The sequence below is a fragment of the Stylophora pistillata genome, chromosome 10, assembly GCF_964205215.1.
Source record: "Stylophora pistillata chromosome 10, jaStyPist1.2, whole genome shotgun sequence".
Classification (NCBI taxonomy): domain Eukaryota; kingdom Metazoa; phylum Cnidaria; class Anthozoa; order Scleractinia; family Pocilloporidae; genus Stylophora; species Stylophora pistillata.
Window position 1 is genome coordinate 15,702,667 of NC_142528.1, and position 19,902 is coordinate 15,722,568.

Genomic DNA, 19,902 nt, shown 5'->3' on the forward strand with positions numbered 1-19,902 from the left:
GGTAAGTAGGTGAAGTCTGTCGAGTCATACATCACCATTACGGATTGTTATGTCACGTTAACTGTTCGTTTTTTACACAATTTTTCTTTTTTCTTAACCTGTCGGTAGACTGTCGGCCGCCTGTCGGTCAACTGTCGGCCGACAGTCGGCCGACAGTCGGCCGACAGGTTTTTTGGGGAGCTCTTCTTCACAATTACCGACTTTACAAAGGAAGTGAAATTGCCAAGGAAAGGGCCTCAAAGCCTTAAAATCGACGATGACAACAGTCCCAACGATGAACATGGAATATTTTGTCAGACCGTACGCTAAAATCATAAAGGTAGTTTTTCCTTCTTTTGCTTCATTTTTTTTTTTAAATCAAGAATTAGATTCACCTTTGTAAACTTTGCAAACGAAGAGTAAATGAACACGTATGATGCGCGATCCTCGCAGTAGAGAGCGCTATTTATACCATAGCGAAAATCTGACCTGAAAAAAAAATAAAAGAAGCAGGTCTGTACGGGATTCGAACCACTGACCTCTGCCATACCAGTGCAGCGCTCCACCAATTGGGCTAACAAGCCAACTGGGAGCAGGCCGTTAAGTTGATTCGTAATAAACCCGTGATGTTAAATCAGATACGGTGAATATATGAAGTTCATATATTTTGAACTGCGGTTATAGATACGTATGATGCACGATCCTCGTAGTAGAGAGCGCTTTTATACAATAGCGAAAATCAGACCTGAAAAAAATCAGGCCTGTAAATGAACAGAAGAATAGAGTGAAAAAAAAAAACACGTAGATTGTGGTTATTCATCGTGGTCAACAACACTTAAGAGAGAAATGTAATTGTTTGTCTCACCGCGACAATAGGTCTTCGCGTCCAAACCGGAGAACTGAACCTTCGCGGACGGAACAACAATAACTGGGGGAAATTAACTCGGTAGAGACCACTCGGCAGCGAGAACGGAAACTCTTCCCAATTCCCTGGTACACGGAGATCTACTTCGAGCGAGCTTATACGGGCGTCAAGGATGTGACAGCGTTTTGGTTCCACAATAAACTTTTATTCAGGTCAGGTCAACAAGCGACATGACCTCTAGCCTCTTCAGTTTAGTAATCAAGGATGTAATCATGGATGCAATCATGGATTTAATCATCAAAACTATAAAAGGTAGCTGCTTATAAGCTAACTGGTGTGAAGCGCTGTTGTTATCCAAATCAACCATATTCAAACAGCAAAATAAAAGAAGCGGTAACGATCTCTTTTAAGTTAAACGAAAACTACTTAAATATTCCCAACTGTTTCTACGACGGAAAGAATTTCAAATGAAAAGGACGGATGTAATAAACTAGAGGCTATTAAAAATAGGAAAATTCGTTGAGAATTCACAGCTCTGGTATAGAAAATATACCCATGGAAATTACAGTGAGGCAGCTTACAAAAGAAAATGAAAAATACAATTAAACGTTTCCGCTTATCTAAGCAAGGTTGATGTTAAGTTTGATCGTAAAAAAGGAAATTGAAGTTGTGAGTATAAACTCGGCTGCCAGTTACCATAAGAACTAATTTTTCCAGAAAGACTATAAACACTTATATTTGCCTAAAATTTCACAAAGAACGAACAACAAAAGTGTCGAGATGCGGCTGCACGACTTAACTTGGCTATTCAAAATCTACTTGTGGTGGCTTTTTATCTTTTTAAAACATCGCAATCATGAAAGGAACTCACATGAATTGAGAACGGCTAGAATACCAAAAGCAACGAATAAATATGCTTAAACATCCACACGGATAAATCACTAAATTTTCCCGTAACATCTCACGATGTGGTCACTTGGATGTGGATGGCATTCTTTCGACTGCATACTGCCAGTATTCTTCAGGCGATGAGGTCGCTCAGTACACGTCACCCATACGCTGATGCGCTCAGCTGTGATTGGTACATCTTTAGGATCAGGTTTTCTTTATGGTCCTCTGCCGCACGGCTCTCCTGTTATTTTGTTTTTGATCGTCGGCATTCCGGCTTCTTCAATTCCACTGTCTTGCTGATGTTGTTGGGGTAAAGTCTTATGTGAATGGCCTCTTTCGCCCTACGTGTGTAGAAATGGGGATCACGATCAATAGACTTTATTTCGTTCCAGAGTGGACGGTGTCCGGTGTTACGGGCGTGCTCTAAGATGGCGGGGGTCTGCGTCTTAGCGAGTCGGACATCCCTGTCGTGCTCCTTGATTCTCTCCTGGATAATTTGGATATATCAACAAAGCTGAAATGGTAAATTGGCCACCATAACGATTACAAAAGCTGACGTTTCGAGCGTTAGCCCTTCGTCGGAGCGAATGGATAGGTCTGCCAGTTTCGCCGATGTAAACCTTTCCGCACTCACAGGGAATCCTGTTGACCAGGTAACCCTGTTTAGCTAGGTCGACGTAGGGACCTACTGGGTGTGATCATAGCGTAGACTCTTACTTGAAAACAGCGCTTGTGTCTTGTCGTTGTAGACAGCGCCGAAGTCGTTCGGAGAGATATTTGACATAGGGTAGGACTGAGGTGTATCTGAACTCGGTGGGGGGTTCAGTGCTGGCGGTCGATGTCTTAGCTTTCATTAACCTGTGCACGAAGGAGGAAGGATAACCATTAGAAACAAGGACAGTTGACAAATATTTTTTCTCACTTGCATTGAGATAACGGAGGCTTTTGTCACGAAAAGTTCCGCACGCTCGTAAAAGCACTTGACAGTACCGCGCTTTACTGATTTCGGATGGTGAGAATCATACGCCACGTATTGGTCAGCGTGTGCAGCTTCTTGCAAACGCCGGTGGTTAGGCGTACATCAGGGCCCAGTTGTTCGAAGACCAATTAGCGCTAACCTAGGGTAAATTTTAATCCAGGTTTCTATATTTCTCTGTTCAAAAGCCATTTTAAGATAATTTTCCCAATTCTTCTTAGAGCATTCAATTATCAAATTGTAAACAAATGAAATTAAAGTGAATTTTATTTTAAAGCTTTCAAATCTGCAATTAAATTTCACGGTAACCCTGGGTTATCTTAACCCGCCTTTGAACAACCCGGCCCTGGTTCTCTGGTAACTGCGGTGTCTAGGAAGGCTAGTTTGTCGTTGCCGCTTTCCGTCTCTATAGTGGAGCGAATGTAAGGCTGTTGGTACTTCAAATGCTGTAGGAGGCTTTCTACGCTGTCACAGGCCAAGATGGTGAAGGTACCGTCCACGTAGCGATTCATGATTCTGGGTTTGCAGGGTGACGATGTTACAGCTTGTTCTTCTTGATCCATTGTACTGGAGGTACGTACGTAGATCTCAATACGAAATTCAGGAGGTCTGTGATCTGAATAGGTTAGTGTCGTGCGGTCAGGTAGGCTGGGATCGTTTTCCAGTTTCTGCCGAGCTGTTTTTACAGTCACGTCGATCGGAACGTTGATAAACGACGATTCTACTTGCAAAGGACACCATGACCTCGCTTCTTGTTGAACCCTTTCGTCACTGATGGTAGATGCAAAGTGGGCTGAGTTGGACATTGTAAAATCTGAGTTGTTAGCTAGATGAGCGGACAAATCATATGCGAAGGTGTTCATGATCATGCTTGACACAATTCAGCCTTAATGGTACCCTGGATTTATGGATCTTCCGTAAACCGTAGATTCTTGGCGGCTGTTTGTGTCGTGGTCTGATCTTGTGGTAGATGGCTTCTATTAGATATCCGCTTCGTTTCAAGGTAAAAAGTTTCCAGACGACTTTCCCGTCTGTCGGATCTGTTCGAGCGCTGATACGGTCCGTTTTCGATCAGGGAGGACCTCTTGGTATGGAAGGCATCGGCGTCTGAGATTACACTGGCGCATCCTATTTTTGCTGGTGGAACCTTGATCAACTAATCTTGTTTAAGGTTTTGAGTGCGTTCTGCATTTCCTTCGTAGTATTAGGCTCTTGTGGTTTTGCTTGTTGAAGGATTCCGTTAACAGCAAATCGATTGCCTGACAGTGTCTGCTTGTTCGGGATTGAGTGATCTGATCGCTGATTCAACCTTGGTAATAATCTCTGTAGCAATATGTTTTTAGGAGTTACGGCGAAGTTTAGGCCTCTCCTTAGTAGAGCAGTCTCGGAGTCGCTAAGGGACCTAGGAGATAGACTAACAGTTAGTTGCGGTGTTTTTTGTTGGTGTAACAGCCGCCTGTTTCTCCGACAAAAGGTTTTTGGAACTTCTGCTGCTGTATTTCTTAGGTGGTATTGAAGACTCGTTGATTGTTGGTCCTGATCTGTTGAAGTACCCCGCCAGCGTTGTCCGGCGAGAGTTTTCATGATATCCTCTGAGCCATGGACTCTGTTTCCTTCTTCTCAATTCCTTTAGCCTTCTTCGTCAGAATAATCCGTTCCACGAGGAATCGCATGAATGTTATTCAGCGACTTTTCGTGCGCCCTTTTTGAGAACAGGTGGTCGCACTTTGAGATCTTTCGGGACAACGCAGTTCTTGATGCACCTTGTTAGAAAGGTGAGATGAATGGAAAAGCGTTTGAGTTTCCTCGAGCAACGCTCATGTCGACGAATCAACCTTAGGGCTGTGTGCCCACATTTCAGATTTATATCGTAAAATAGGCTGTGCTTACATATTCATCGTGGTCAATAACATTTAAAAGAGAAATGTAATCGTTTGTCTCGCGATGTGTTCACTTGGGATATGGAACTGTAATGTTCTATGTACGCTGTTAATGCCTACAATATTTAAGCGAAAGGACTATGGGACATGAGAGTGTTGTTGTAAGAAGTTTGCTTTGATCAAAGTTGTGTTCAGAGACAATCCTATTGTTTTGTTGATCATCCGACCCAAATAGCACAACAGCAACTCTGACTGTGTTACTTTAATTTTCGAACTTATCCCTGTTAATTTGGACAGAGTCACGCAAAATTATAAATCATGGTAAAAAAATATTAAAAGCATCAACATCATCATCTTTATTTGCCTTATTTTAACAATTAAAAAATAGTTAATTACAGCGACAACAGTTAGAAGGCGAGGAGACCCAAGAAGCCACCAGGCTTATGGGAGAGCCATGCACCTCACTTACAATAATAAATTAAGTAAAGAAAAAGTGCTGCGAATGTGCGGCTTGGCCAATTCAGTGATTATTTAAGTAAAAACTCTTGCAATTTCGTTTTAAAGCTGAGAAAGTTTGACGAACGAGTGACTGAAATAGGGAGAGAGTTCCAAATGATTGGTTAGCGACGCGTCCATGTGTGAGGTGTATCGTGCAATCCACTTACTCCAGATTGCCTTGTCCCTCCTATCTCTTTCCTTTACGAGCAAATTATTGTACTCTTTTCGACCATACAATTCTGCGTACGGTAAGAAAAGGGCGCTGTTTCCAAAGAAAGAAAAAGCACAAAAGCTAAAATTTAAAGTTCAAGAGTTCAACTGGAAAGTTGTTCAAATGTAGGTAGCTATGTATGCCTTAAGCCTCCGCCAGAATTCAATTTTTATTTTCAGCATTCAAGTTTGTCTTTAAACCATATGCAAAATCCAAGAGTTATGCCCAGGAAAAGCTTAAATGTTCAAACGAATACTTGAATGTTGATGCAAAGACTTGATTGCTAAAGGGTCTTGAAGCGAATAGTATATTGTTAAAGGAAAAACCCTCAACCTTGAATCTTTTTTGTTTTTCGCATCTTTTCAACCTCGTTGGATGCAATAAGGTACGATTTTGAATTGAAAGAATGGGTTTTGTATCAAAAATTTCTTACCTAAATCGTTGAAATAACTGAGTCAGTTTGCTAGACATAACGTCTCGTAGTCACGTTCGACGCACTAAAAACTACTATAAAACGAATACAAGAATTGTAAAAACGTGTAAAATGGTATATAAAAAGTCACTTGTAAAAATGTAGCGGAATTCCAAATCGATTTCGATCAATTACGATCCTCATCAGTAGTACTCCGCCATGTTTAAAATACTCATAAATAATTGTTCATATAAGTGACTCTGAAATGTCCACACTTCTTCCAGGCTTCATGTAAGCGGTCATGATGTATCAATCACAGCTCGTGGGATTTGAAAAAAGTTCCATTCGTTCTTGGAGTTCATAAGCGAGTCTTCGTTCACATTATTTATCCTCACTCCTTCAGTTATTTGTCTCAGCATCGCGTCATTGTGATAAACCCCTTACTTAACTGTAGCAGATTGTTACCATGGGAACGAGTAGTAGAGAATGTTAACGAGATGGTCCTGAGAATGCAATACTCGGGGTACAGCAAGAAATTCAGATATGAGGTTGTAGATTCGGCCCTCAAAGCTTTTAGAGCGAGACAAAGAGCTGAGCGAAAAGGAGAAAGACCGTTACATCGACCCAAGGAGTGGAGAAAGGTGGAACGAGAAAAGGAAAAGAGCGAAAGGAAATCCAACTGGTACAAACGCGGCGGGAATGAATCAGTAATTTTTGTACCAGCTACGCCCAACTCACGGTTACGGAAGGAATACCAGACAGAAATAAAGCAGCAAGGTTTCAATATTAAAGTGGTGGAGAAAGCCGGAATCGCCATTAAACGACTACTCCAAAAGTCCGACCCATTTAAACCGCGACAGTGTGGACGAGAAGACTGCCCAGTGTGTAGCACAGGTGGAAAAGGACCGTGTGATAGAGAAAGTGTGACGTATGAGATTAAGTGTATCCAGTGTAACAGCGTATACGTAGGGGAAACAGCCAGGAGCGCGTATACCAGAGGGAAAGAGCATACGAAATCACTTAACAATAAGGAAGAACGATCTGCATTGTGGAAACACTGTAAAGAGAAACACAATAGAGAGGTAAAGCAGTTCCGAATGGATGTGACGGGGGTTTATCACAATGACGCGATGCTGAGACAAATAACTGAAGGAGTGAGGATAAATAATGTGAACGAAGACTCGCTTATGAACTCCAAGAACGAATGGAACTTTTTTTCAAATCCCACGAGCTGTGATTGATACATCATGACCGCTTACATGAAGCCTGGAAGAAGTGTGGACATTTCAGAGTCACTTATATGAACAATTATTTATGAGTATTTTAAACATGGCGGAGTACTACTGATGAGGATCGTAATTGATCGAAATCGATTTGGAATTCCGCTACATTTTTACAAGTGACTTTTTATATACCATTTTACACGTTTTTACAATTCTTGTATTCGTTTTATAGTAGTTTTTAGTGCGTCGAACGTGACTACGAGACGTTATGTCTAGCAAACTGACTCAATTATCGAACACGTTCCTGGCCTCGGCCCACAAAATTTCATCACAACGTTGAAATAACGTTTAACAGAAAAAAGTGTTGTCGAACATGACACCTGAATTTTGACGGAGATTTTTAAAACACCAAAGCTACTGTGACTGAGGTTTGAGGTTTCGCCCTCTGTTTCCATTTATTTTTTCATTTTCAGTTTTAACCCTTTGGCTCCCAGAAGTGATCAACATGTAACTTCTCTCTATAATATCCATACATGATCCAGCAAACAGGTAATGAGAATCCACAAACTTATCAGGTAGAAGTTGTTACCTTGATTGAACACCAAATTCTCATAACCAATTTACAAGGAAATGTGTATCAGCTAGAGGAGAGAATTCATAATCAGATCTTGGGAGTTAAGCGGTCTTAATTCTAGTGATTCGTAGAGTCCTGCGTTAACCCTAAACCGGTTGCTGCCTTCAGTGTGCAGCGGGCGTGACGAATGCCTAAGTCGAGAGGGAATCATGGAACGAAGTCTTGGAACCTCTCGAGATAGTGTGAAGCTCTGGATAAAGGCGCTGTAATTTTTAAAAGCTTTTTGCCCTGTTTTTGTGAACGCTTTACCTCACCATAGATTCTAGAACTTCCTATTATGCCTATTATTTTCACCTTCACAATTTTACTTCGAACTTGCGAATCTATAGGTTCCGTAAGAAGTTAAAGAAACTGTGATTATTTTTTGGTGAGCGGTTTTTCAGACAAACAGACGTGTACTTGCATCTCATTAAGGGCATAACAGTTGTCTAAGAATTCAACTTTTTTGGCGAACATTACGTGATGAAGCTGCCGCGGACTAAAACCGAATTTATTCAAGATAGCTGGTGATGAATTGTAGTAGCATAACATTTGCTGGAGTAAACATTTTGAAGTAAGGAAAATACAAAACTGATATCTTTAAATAAACTCACTGAACCAGAGATAACCAACTTCGCCTGAGGCAAAATAGAAGTTAGTATGATAGACAGCAGTACTTGACTATGGTAGTCACCCAAACACGAAAAATCTGCCTGCTTGTTTAGTGACGTGGTCAAAACGACGTATTAATATGGTGGTGATGGTAATGGTAATGGTTTATTAGATATGAATTCGGCACTAAAATGAAATACTTCATATTTATAAGAAATTACAAAAAATATTTACAAATTAAATGAGACGATATAAATAAAAAATTTTGCCGGGGGACTGGGTTACCGGCTCACGAGATTCTGTTAACAAATTATTACAAATGTGATACAAGTCTATTGCTATAATTCATTAAGCTTTGACGTCATTGCGGGAAAAAAACTTATTTGAAATCGTTTTGTCCTGCTTTTAAAAAGAGTCAAGTTATTGCTGGAGCGCAGCTGGCGGCCGTGAGCGTCCAGTGTTTTCTGTGGAATTAATGATGACAACTGTGAGTTTTTAATTTTCTTGAACTGTTCGAGGCAAAGACGTTCCCCATTTTCTTCCAGTGTGGGGTAATTCAAAACATTACATGCAGTTCTGTAAGAAATTAGTGGTTCGATTATCCTGAAAGATCTTCTTTGTATTTGTTCTAAATTGTCCACAAGGTAAGATGGAAGGCTAGAATGCCATACCGGGCATGCGTACTCCAAAACAGAACGTATTAGAGCAGTATAGACACTAAGTAAATCCTTGGGTGGAAGGCCATTGCGGCGCAGGACACGAAGGATTTAAAGTCGCTGAGCAGCTTTCTTTGTAATGCTAAGAATGTGACTACCCTATTTTGGATCATCCTGAATGAGCACTCCTAGGAGCTTGTGACTTTCTACCACTTCGATTGAGGTGTTATTAATAGTCAACTGTGATAGAGTGGACTTTAGAGTTCTTTGCACTTTTTTGGGTTCAATTTCATGTAATTTGAAGAACACCAGGTGGATATATTATTCAGGGTGGTTTGGATAGTTGATGAACCTTCTCGAGGTAGAACGAGCATGAAATATGCGCGATGTAATGCGAGGCGTGATGATGTGATGTAATACCCTCGAGACCTGCATATATACAGCATGTGTTTAATTATTTAGTTAGTTCTCTTAGGTACGTGAATAAAACCGATTTCATTTTAACCGCTGTTTACTACATTGGCGACGAGGATTTCGAGAATTGTGAAGATTTAGAGGACTTCAAGGATTTCGAGGTTTTGTCCAAGGTTTCAGGAGTTTCGTCCGAGAATTCGTAAGTGATTTCGCCAGGGATTTTATTCAGAGATGCCGGGACACGGTGGATCAGACGAAACGACAAGCGGTGCTGTTGGCAGTTCTGTTAATGGTTCTGGAATGGCTACAGTTGCTTTAGATGTCAGTGGATTGGAACCATTTAATCCGAAGGGAGAGGCACACAATTTAAGTCAGCGGTGGAAGAGATGGAAGCGAGCGTTCGATTTGTACGTGACGGGAAAAGGTGTTTCGAACGACGCTCAAAAGCGAGCTCTTCTGTTACACGTTGCTGGTATGGACGTTCAAGAAATTTATTTCACATTAGCCGGTGATGGCGAGGATGTGAGTTTTCAGGCAACACTTCAGGTACTTGACAATTATTTTGTTCCCAAGTCAAACGTTCCTTTTGAGAGACATTTGTTTAGACAAATTTCGCAGGAGAGTGGAGAAACTGTGGACCAGTTTGTGTGCAGATTGCGTCAGCGAGCAGCGACTTGTGAGTTTGGCGTCAAAGAGGACGACTACATTCGGGATCAACTCATAGACAAGTGTTACTCCAGCCACTTGCGCCGGAAGTTCCTGGAAAAGGAAGGGACTGTTACTTTGAGTGATTTGTTGCGGGTTGCGAGATCCCAAGAAGCAGTTGATAGACAACTGAAACAATTCAACACGGACCAGGTAGACCCGGTCAATGCAGTGAGAGGAAAAGTGAATGGAAACAAGAATCCCAGAAAATTGCAGACGTGCTTTAGTTGCGGACGGGAAGGACACTTTAGTCAGGATTGGAGGTGCCCGGCGCGAGGTCAGACTTGCGGGAAGTGCGGTACGATAGGCCATTTCAAAGTCAAATGCCCCTAATTCCATCAGCGAGGCGGCGCCCAGTCAGGATCCAAAGGAACGAGGAATAGCAGAGGTGGATTTGGTCGGGGACGCGGAAGACTGGGGCAAGAGGCAAATCTAGTGACTCGCGGACCTGCCTCCCGAGAAGAGGACAAAAAAGATTTTGCAACACCAGCTCGTCAGTCAAGACCCGATTATGCCTTTTCAGTGGAACAGTTGGATGACCACAGGGAAGAAAGAAGTGCGTTGGTAACGCTGATGATCGGTGGTGTGTACGTACCAGATGTTCTTATTGATTCGGGAGCTTCATGTAATGTTATGGGACAGCGGACCTGGGAATTACTAAAGCAGAAGGGGATCAAGTGTGAATCTCGGAAGTCTGCGAAAGGAATTTTTGCTTATGGTGGCGTAGAACCTTTATCGACCCTAGGAACTTTTACAGCAGATGTCACGCACGCTGGGTGTGAGTTTAATGACCGAAGTAAGGCTGAATTTATAGTGGTTGAAGGCGATGGTCGTACGCTGTTGGGGCGCGAAACTGCCCAGGTGCTAAACCTGCTACGTGTTGGTCCTTTTCAGGCAAACAGTGTTGACGGAGGACGACCAGACGGCAGCATTAGAGGAAAATACAAGGAGTTATTTAGTGGTGTTGGTCTTTTGAAGGGTTACGAATTAAAACTGCATGTTGATGAGTCAGTGAAGCCTGTAGCGCAGCATGTACGTAGGATTCCTTTTGGGTTGCGAGAGAAGGTTGATGCAAAGCTTGATGAACTTTTGAGGCTGGATATCATAGAGGAAGTGCCAGAAGGGCCGTCAGGATGGATATCGCCATTGGTGGTTGTTCCCAAAGGTGACGGTGACGTGAGGGTCTGTGTTGACATGCGCCGAGCGAATGAAGCAATCGTCAGGGAGCGGCATCCAATTCCAACCGTCGAGGAGCTGTTACATGACTTGAATGGAAGTACTATGTTTAGCAAGATTGATCTCAAGTGGGGTTTTCACCAGATCCTGCTCAGCGAGGAAAGTCGTCACATTACTACTTTCGTCACGCACCGAGGACTGTATCGGTACAAGCGGTTGATGTTTGGGGTGACATCGGCACCAGAAAAGTACCAGCAAATCATCTGAGACGTGTTAAGGGGTTGTGCTGGGGTTGCCAACATTGCGGACGATCTTATTGTTCATGGAGGTGACGTGGAGGAACACGACAAGCGTCTTTTCGCTGTGTTGGATAGACTGAGTGAAGTGGGGTTGACGGTGAACGGAGACAAGTGCCAGTTTAGGTTGTCGAAGCTTACGTTCTTTGGCCATGAGTTGACTAGTGACGGTATAAATCCATGCGAAGAGAAAATAGCCGCTATTAGAGATGCAAGACCTCCCAAAGACGCAAGCGAAGTACGATCGTTTATGGGTATTGTCCAGTATTCTTCGAAGTTCATGCCAGACGTAGCGTCCGTAGCGAAACCTATTCAAGAGTTGACCAGGAAGGGCGTAGTGTTTCACTGGGGAAATGAGCAACAAGCAGCTTTTGAGGAACTAAAGCGTCTAATCACCCAGGCGGAGACACTGGCTTATTTTAAGGTTGGCTGCAGAACGCGAATCATTGCTGATGCATCCCCAGTTGGCTTAGGGGCAGTTCTCACCCAGCAGCAGAGAGGCATGTGGAGAGTTGTCTCATACGCATCAAGGAGCTTAACTGACGTCGAACGGCGCTACAGCCAAACGGAGAAGGAAGCGCTGGCCTTGGTTTGGGCATGTGAACGGTTTAACATGTATGTTTCTGGACAGGACTTCGAGTTGGAGACCGACCACAAGCCTCTGGAGCGTATCTACTCCAGTACTTCGAGACCTTGCGCCAGGATAGAGAGATGGGTCTTAAGGCTACAAGGGTACGATTTTAAAGTAGTGTACCGCCCAGGAAAGACTAATATAGCAGACGCGTTGTCTCGCTTGAATTCGGATCACGTGGACCATGGAGAGGAGTATGACTATGTTAGAGCAATTGTGGAGGACTGTGTACCCGTTGCTCTATCACCTAGAGAGATTGAGGAAGCTTCCTATGATGACGAGGAATTGACCCAGGTGAAGAAATGTGTTAAGACAGGGAACTGGGACCAGTGTATACTTCCCTCGTATGCACAGGTCAAGGACGCATTATGTCTGTATGGTGAACTCTTGCTTCGAGGCACAAGGATTGTGGTTCCCAGGCTCTTGCGCGACAGGATGGTGCGGTTAGCACACGAAGGGCACCAGGGTATAGTCAAAACGAAGTATCGTCTCCGCAGTAAAGTTTGGTGGCCAAGAATGGACAAAGACGTTGAGAAGTTTTGTAGAATTTGTCATGGCTGCCAGGTCACTTCTGGATTTGACCCCCCAGAGCCGATGTCTCGCGTTTTTCCTCCAAGTGCCCCTTGGCAGGACTGTGGAGCAGATCTACTAGGACCCCTACCCACAGGAGAGAGTATTTTGGTGGTGGTCGATTACTATAGTCGATTCCTAGAGGTTGCTATAATGAAGTCTACGACAAGTTCCAAGGTCATCGAAGCACTTGCACCCATGTTTGCAAGATTCGGTTTTCCATTCTCGCTAAGGACAGATAATGGCCCCCAATTCGTGTCTGAAGAGTTTGAAGCCTTTTTACGTACGAATGGTATCGAACACCGGAAAACGACTCCATTGTGGCCACAAGCCAATGGAGAGGTGGAACGCCAGAATCGCTCGTTACTGAAATGCATACAGATCGCACATTTGGAAGGAAGGAACTGGAGAACTGAGTTGCTTGTATGGTTGACGGCGTTCAGATCCACTCCGCAAACGACGACAGGGACTACACCCTGTTATATGATGTTTGGTCGCGAAATGAGATCCAAGCTGCCAGAGCTAAAGAGAGAGACAGTTGGTGTGCCAGGCGAGGAAGTGCAAGAGCGAGATTGGTCATGTAAATTAAAGGGAAAAGCTTACGCTGACTTTAAGAGGGGTGCCACGCCCAAAAGCATAAGTGTTGGCGACACGGTTCTTGTGAAAGCAGAGAAAACCAACAAGCTGTCTGCCAACTTTAACCCTGATCCCTTTAAGGTTGTTCATAAGACGGGGTCAGAGGTAACGCTCAGGAACGAGACTGGCATTGAACTGAAAAGAAACACTGTGTTTGTAAAGAAGTATAACGAGCACGGAGATGTATCCAATGGCAACGAAGACCAAGTGGTACAGGCAGGTTCTGCAGTACGAGTGGATGACCCAGGGGCAAGCAAAATTTCAGAGACGACAGTCGTACCGATGCCAAAAGAGATTCCTGGAACGTCTGAAGATTCTCAAGAACAACCTAGGCATTTCCCAGACAATGAAAATACCGGAGCGGGAAGGCCTGTTCGGAGGTCGACCCGGACTGTAAGACCGCCTGATCGTTATAAAGCCATATAAACTGAATATGAACTGAATATGATTTGAACTGAATATCTTCAACTTCTTGTCCTTTTATCGAGCGACTGGTTTAATTTAAAGGCTTCGATTTGTATGTTGAATATTTAGGAAAGGAGGGAATGTAGTGTATAGGATGCCAACGAGCATGAAATATGCGCGATGTAATGCGAGGCGTGATGGTGTGATGTAATACCCTCGAGACCTGCATATATACAGCATGTGTTTAATTATTTAGTGAGCTCTCTTAGGTACGTGAATAAAACCGATTTCATTTTAACCGCTGTGTACTACAGTTAGGTCATCAACGTACTTCCAGAATGAACTGGTTGGAGCAAGCTCATTCACCATAACTAAAAAATAGTATCGGACCCAATTTGGTCCCTTGTGGGACCCCAGCGTTTACATACGACCAGACAGAGAAGGAATCAATAATCTTGACTCGTTGTCTTCTATTGGATACAAAACTACAAATCCAAAGTAATAAAGACCTACGTACCCCTAAGTTAATAAGTTTGAGCATTAGGATGTTGAGATTTATCCTATCGAAGGCTTTACTGAAGTCCAGCATACAAATACGCAAAGTGTTGCCAGGGGTATCAAGGCTAGATAGCCATTCGTGGAGCATATCCATGAGACACAGGGTTGTAGATGTGCCTTTCAAGCAACCAAACTGGCGTGGATCAATTTTACTCTTGATATCTTCGAGGACCCAGCATGCGACGAACTCCTCTAATACTTTAGAGAGGCATGGCGTGAGTGAGATAGGCCGGAAGTCACTGAGGGATCTCGGTACAGGCTCTTTGGGAACAGGTGTTATGTTCGCAGCCTTCCAGATGTCTGGAACAATACCCGAAGCTAAACTTGAGTTAAACAGGTTTGCAACTGGGTCAGCAAACTCAAAAGCGAATTCTCTAAGGATATGTGCATGGATGTTATCTGGCCCTGTAGCTTTAGATGGATTTAGCTTGAGCAGTTTTTGACACACTTGTGGTGGGCTGATGAACGGTGCTCTCTCAGAGCATGGTAAGTAGGCTGGGAGTTGGCATGGATCTAAGGCAGGAATGTCCTCATTTACAGAAAGGAAGAACTTATTTAAGTCATTAACCAGCTCGTTAGGAGATTTAGTCACTCCATCGATAACAAAACTGTTAGTAGAGGAAGCTGATGAACAGGATCTACCAGAGACTTTGTTAACGTAGTTCCACCATTTTCGAGAGTCTGTTGTTTTCAGGTGTTGGATTTTCTCCGAGTAGAATTGTTTCTTTCTTTGTGTAATAGATGTTCGCACCTTGTCACGGTAAATACGCCATAATTGGAGATCACCACTATGATAGGCAGCTTGACGCTCTAATATTAGGTGTTTAAGAGAAGCCGTCATCCGCGGCTTGTCTGTGTGATGAAGTTTAACAGTTCGCTCTGGGAAGAAACAGTCGATAGCTTGAGAAATATTTGATGTGAATGTAGAGGCTGTTATGATGTTAGAAGAATCTGTAAGCCAAACCTGGGAGGTTAACCATCTTCCAAAGGCATCAAGTCCTGAGTGTAGGAAGCGCCGTAGTCGACGTGTTGCTTTGGGTGGATGATTAGTAGGATGGTGGTGGTTGGGATGCCAAACAAGGGCATTGTGATCAGAGGTGCCGATAGGAGCCAAAACTGTCGGTTTACTATAGTAAGAATGCATGTTTGTGATAATCAAGTCCAAAATTGCAGAACCCCTTGTTGGTTGGTCAACTAATTGAGTTAAGTTGTGGTTGTTGAGTAGATCTGAAATATCCAGGTTGTTTTATATTCGCTGAGTAATTATATTGCGACAACTGCTGGGAAGTAAGTTTTCTTGGTCGAGAATGATTTTTTTCAAAATTATATTTTGTTTGCTCTGTTACAGCTCGATCTTTCAAACACTGAGCGGGGTCAACAGCACATCCAAACAAGTCACATCCAACAAAACCCCTGGTACAGCAAGCAAATGCCACAACGTTCACTTCAACAACTACTATCCTGGACCAGCAAATAAGGACATCAAAGCACATCTTCTTAAAATACAAAATCAACTCGCAAAATTAGAGAAAAAAACGGATGCCTTGACGGAGAACAAAACAACTCCGCGAGGTGAATTTCTGTGAATTTACGGCAGATTACACATTCATGCCGAAAAATATACGATACTAAACATAACGCTTCGACGTCTCTCACTAGTTATGAAAAACTGTGCTGAGCTGTATAAATCCGGTGAAAGAGTCACAGGTGTTTACAAAATCGACCCCGATGGTTTGGGTTCGTTTGATGTCTTCTGCGACCAATAATCTGCCGGTGGGGGATGGAGAGTGTTCCAGAAGAGACTCGATGGCTCCGTTGATTTCATTAACCGCGGCTGGGCGGACTTCAAACGTGGCTTCGGAAACCTGAATGGCGAGTTTTGGCTCGGACTGGACAAAATACACCGCCTGACCAAAACAAAGAGCAGACTACGAGTGGAGCTTGAAGACACGCAAGGAAAGACAGCTTACGCCGAATATGACATGTTCTCTGTTTCCAGCGAAAGAAAAAAAATATAAACTTGGCCTTGGAAAGTATAGCGGTGAGTGTTTACAATCTGTGTATTGGTCTATTCTAGCCAGAATATAGTTCCTAAAGATAAAGCCGAGATCGATTCTTTCGTTTTATACAGACCAATAACCCCAGCGTCATATTTGTTACTTGCTCCAGAGCTTCAACACAGTAGATTCTTTAATTTGTTTTCATGTATATTTTTTTTTTGCCAGCATTTATCACCGCATTTTCTTTTATCGTCAGAGACTGAAAAAACGCTGACAGACTCAATTCCAATCTCCAAACTAACACATGATTTCTGTACATTACGATCGTTCTTTCTAAACATCCACCTTTGATGGGAGCCGCGAGTTTTTGTGTTGCGGCTACCGTGACTTTTGCTAACTGCATGTCTATGTTTTTGTCCCAGGAACTGCTGGTGATTCTTTGAGCTATCATCGTAACATGGCATTCTCCACCAAAGATCGCGACAATGATAACAACTCAGGGCACAACTGTGCCACAGGCTATTACAGCGCCTGGTGGTACAATAGCCGTGTCCGCGCTAACTTAAACGGCTACTATTACCACGGTCCGCATATTTCGGCTGCTTGTCGTGGTATCAACTGGAACAAATGGAAGGGTTATAACTACTCCGCTAAGAGAGCTGAAATGAAGATCAGGCCCGTGGATTTTTAATTTTAAGCTAGAAACATAAACAAATAAGGAATACACTAACATCAGTTAGAGTATTCAGCTTTTCTACATAGTTGGGAGACACAGAGTGAAAAAAGGACCAAAAAGCAATGTAATGTGTTCAGTTAAGTGGGCCTAACACAAAGTTTTGGGTTTAATAAAAAGAGAGAGGAAATACGTTTAGTTTATTTTCGGGTATCACCATCCATTTTGCGATCAATAGCTTGAAATTGACAAAAATTATAATCAACGTCAGTCATTTCCAGTTAAATGTCGACAATGATGATGGTGATCTTGAATTGCACCAATTATATATATATTCTATGATTGGTCTGATTGGTATAGAATATATAATTATACGGAGTTCTCAAGAGGTTCTTTTGGATTATTATTATCTTGGTGATATGTATACCTTTCTTCTGCTTTGCTATTTCGTTAGACACGAAATTTACCCTTCGTGACGTAAAAAGGGGAAATGGCGACTCCTCTTCCACTAACCCCCCCCCCCCCCAAAAAAAACAACAACAACAACAACTCCTCGTTTGTACTAAATAGATTATCAGTCACGGAGTTGTCTGTGAGATCTTGGATCCCGGGGTTGATCCAAGCTTAGGGAGACTTAAAAGGTATATAAGTACCTTACCTAAGTAGGACGATACTGGCCTCTACTAGGCATTCTCTCAGGGTCCTGGTAAAAACTAGGGCTAAAAGACCCAATAGATTTTCTTATAAGGTTTATTAGAAGTTTCAAAAGAGTCAGTAGAGTAAAAAAAAAGGAAAAAAAAGATTTTCAACGAAAATACCATGTAGACAATAGCTTTCCGTTGGGGCTGTGTCACTTTGACTTTCGAGCTTAAGTGGGCCGCTAAGTTGAATAACTTTCCTGTCCAATAACGAGTAGAAAAAAAAATGCCTGACCGAGTTCATAATTCAACTCAAAACTTCAACTAGATACCCCCTTACCTCCGAGCTCAACCCTGCTAATTTAAGCAGAGTCACGCAATATTAATCACGGTGACCATAATCAAGACATATCAAGGCAACCATAAACGATATATCATTGATTTGACAGCGTTATGTCTCCCTGTGAGGTGTATCAAGTACATGTAATATCACGATTCTTCCTGAATTTCTTCGCCCCCTCTCTCCTTACTCCTTTTGCAACAAATCATAAAACACTTTGCTATTATCCATTTTTGCCTCTCCGTAATGAAATAATGTGTTGTTGCAAAAGAAAGAAAAAGTGCAAGAGTCAATACTCCGCTTTAGAGTTCAACTGGTAAGTTGTTAAAATGTAGATGGAAAAGGAGCTATTTTGACTGAATTTTGAGGTTTTTGACCCCGGCTATTGTTATTTCGTTTTAGTTGCTTTTTCAAAACAATTTTCAAATTATTTTTAATAGACAAATTTAAGATTACGAATCTTAAGAGAAACCCAATAACTTTGAAACTTCCTCCGATTGCAATGTTTAGATACGAGTCTCATGACTAATGCGCTTTTTATACTTCGTGTCAAACAACAATCACTGAAGTTTTTGCTGAACACTCAAACCTTCTTTAGTTAATCTTGTTATCTAAATAGCTCATAATTTATTTTTAATTAGTATGCCGAGAACTTTACACCACCCCCAGACTTGCATTTTCGAGGATATGAATTTGTAAGCTGTTCTGTATATAAACCAAATAACCTTGGAAGATTACAGGAGTTTTGTCGCTGTCCTGTTTGAGGTTTCATCCTTCTTTGTGCTATCGCAGCGCTGAATGCGTCACGTGGAAGATTTATTTGATAACTAGATGGTGTTGCGTGCCCTTCATTCAAAAGCACCTCGGCGCAATCTGTAAACTGATTTTCGTGAGCTATTGTCAAAGCGCTTTTCCCTTTCTTGTTCACTCTATTTACATCAAGCCTGTTCCTTCTGAAAACTCTGGATATCGTTTTAATAATGTTTATATTGCCAGACATGCTTGCTAATATCAGATTCGTGTTTCCCTCAGTATCTACGCTGCCCACTGCAAGATCAACTTCGGGATAACTAAAAAACAGCTTGACCATATCTTCTCTTCCCGTAAGACAAGACCACGACAAGGCCGATCGGCCAAACTTATCCAGCAATTTAATCTTGGCGCCGTAATTTAGCAGCATTTTAGCAGTCCTCCGGCGAAGCTTGCTGTTTTCTAAGAACACTGCTCTAATTAGAGCAGTTTGTCCGTTGTCCAAATCTTTGCAGTTTACGTTGACACCCGCGTCTAACAGCAAGCGAATTTGACGAAGTCTCCCTTGACTGACAGCTTCTAAAAGTATTCGAGGCCTTCCACTGAACGTGACAGGAGGCCTTACACAGTTGTTCTTGTCGAATTCAGTGTCTATCCACGCAACCTTTTGTTGAAGATCGGGAAATGGTTGCCTTTGGTGACCAACCGACAAAGAAGGCGATGACATAACTTATGCGTTTTCCGACCTGTTGAGACAAGCCTTGTTCCAGTGGTTCGCTTACGCGAAAAAAAACAAACTTCTTCTCAGCTAGTTCATGTTGACAAACTCTGTAAGAGGTATGTTTGTTAATTGTTGTAGAGTTTCATAGCATTGTAATTGCTCGTTCAACTCGCCTTTCATTAAAATTCACCAAACAATTCCTTCTGCTATTGTCTTAAAGCTCTTTGTTGCGACATCAACGCCAAGGGATGATATGGGATTTATTGCACGGCAGGTCAGGCTTGACTGACCTTCTGATTAACCGATTCGACAGAAAGTAAATGCTCACACGATTTAGGGTCACGTACGGAAAGGATGATTAATACCTTCTTCTACTCACTGAATGTGATCGTGCAGTGGACATGCGATTTTTCACTTTGAAGAAATGTGAAGGTTTTGTTTTTTACAGAATTTGGAGGTTTGTTTCCAACTGAAAAAGCATCTAACAGAAGACAACTTATTTTACCTCTGCCCCTCGTTATTTACATATTTACACAATCTTTAGGAAAAACGAAATTTCATTAGACATTGATC

The 19,902-nt window shown here is 42.4% G+C and overlaps 1 protein-coding gene and 4 pseudogenes across 2 annotated transcripts in view; 2 read left to right on the forward strand and 3 right to left on the reverse strand.

Annotated features, from left to right (window-relative positions):
* LOC148721943 (uncharacterized) overlaps positions 1-19,902 on the forward strand; it is a 547,091-nt pseudogene that overhangs the window by 348,192 nt on the left and 178,997 nt on the right. The window lies entirely within an intron of this gene.
* On the reverse strand, positions 1,940-3,223 carry LOC148721956 (uncharacterized; annotated as a pseudogene).
* On the reverse strand, positions 3,250-4,295 carry LOC148721957 (uncharacterized; annotated as a pseudogene).
* LOC111333287 (ficolin-2-like) lies at positions 15,515-16,898 on the forward strand (annotated as a pseudogene).
* LOC111347693 (ankyrin repeat domain-containing protein 63) lies at positions 17,619-19,587 on the reverse strand. Its single transcript, XM_022954916.2, has one exon. It carries the CDS (start codon positions 19,333-19,335, stop codon positions 18,496-18,498), a length of 840 nt encoding a protein of 279 aa, XP_022810651.2. The 5' UTR covers positions 19,336-19,587; the 3' UTR covers positions 17,619-18,495.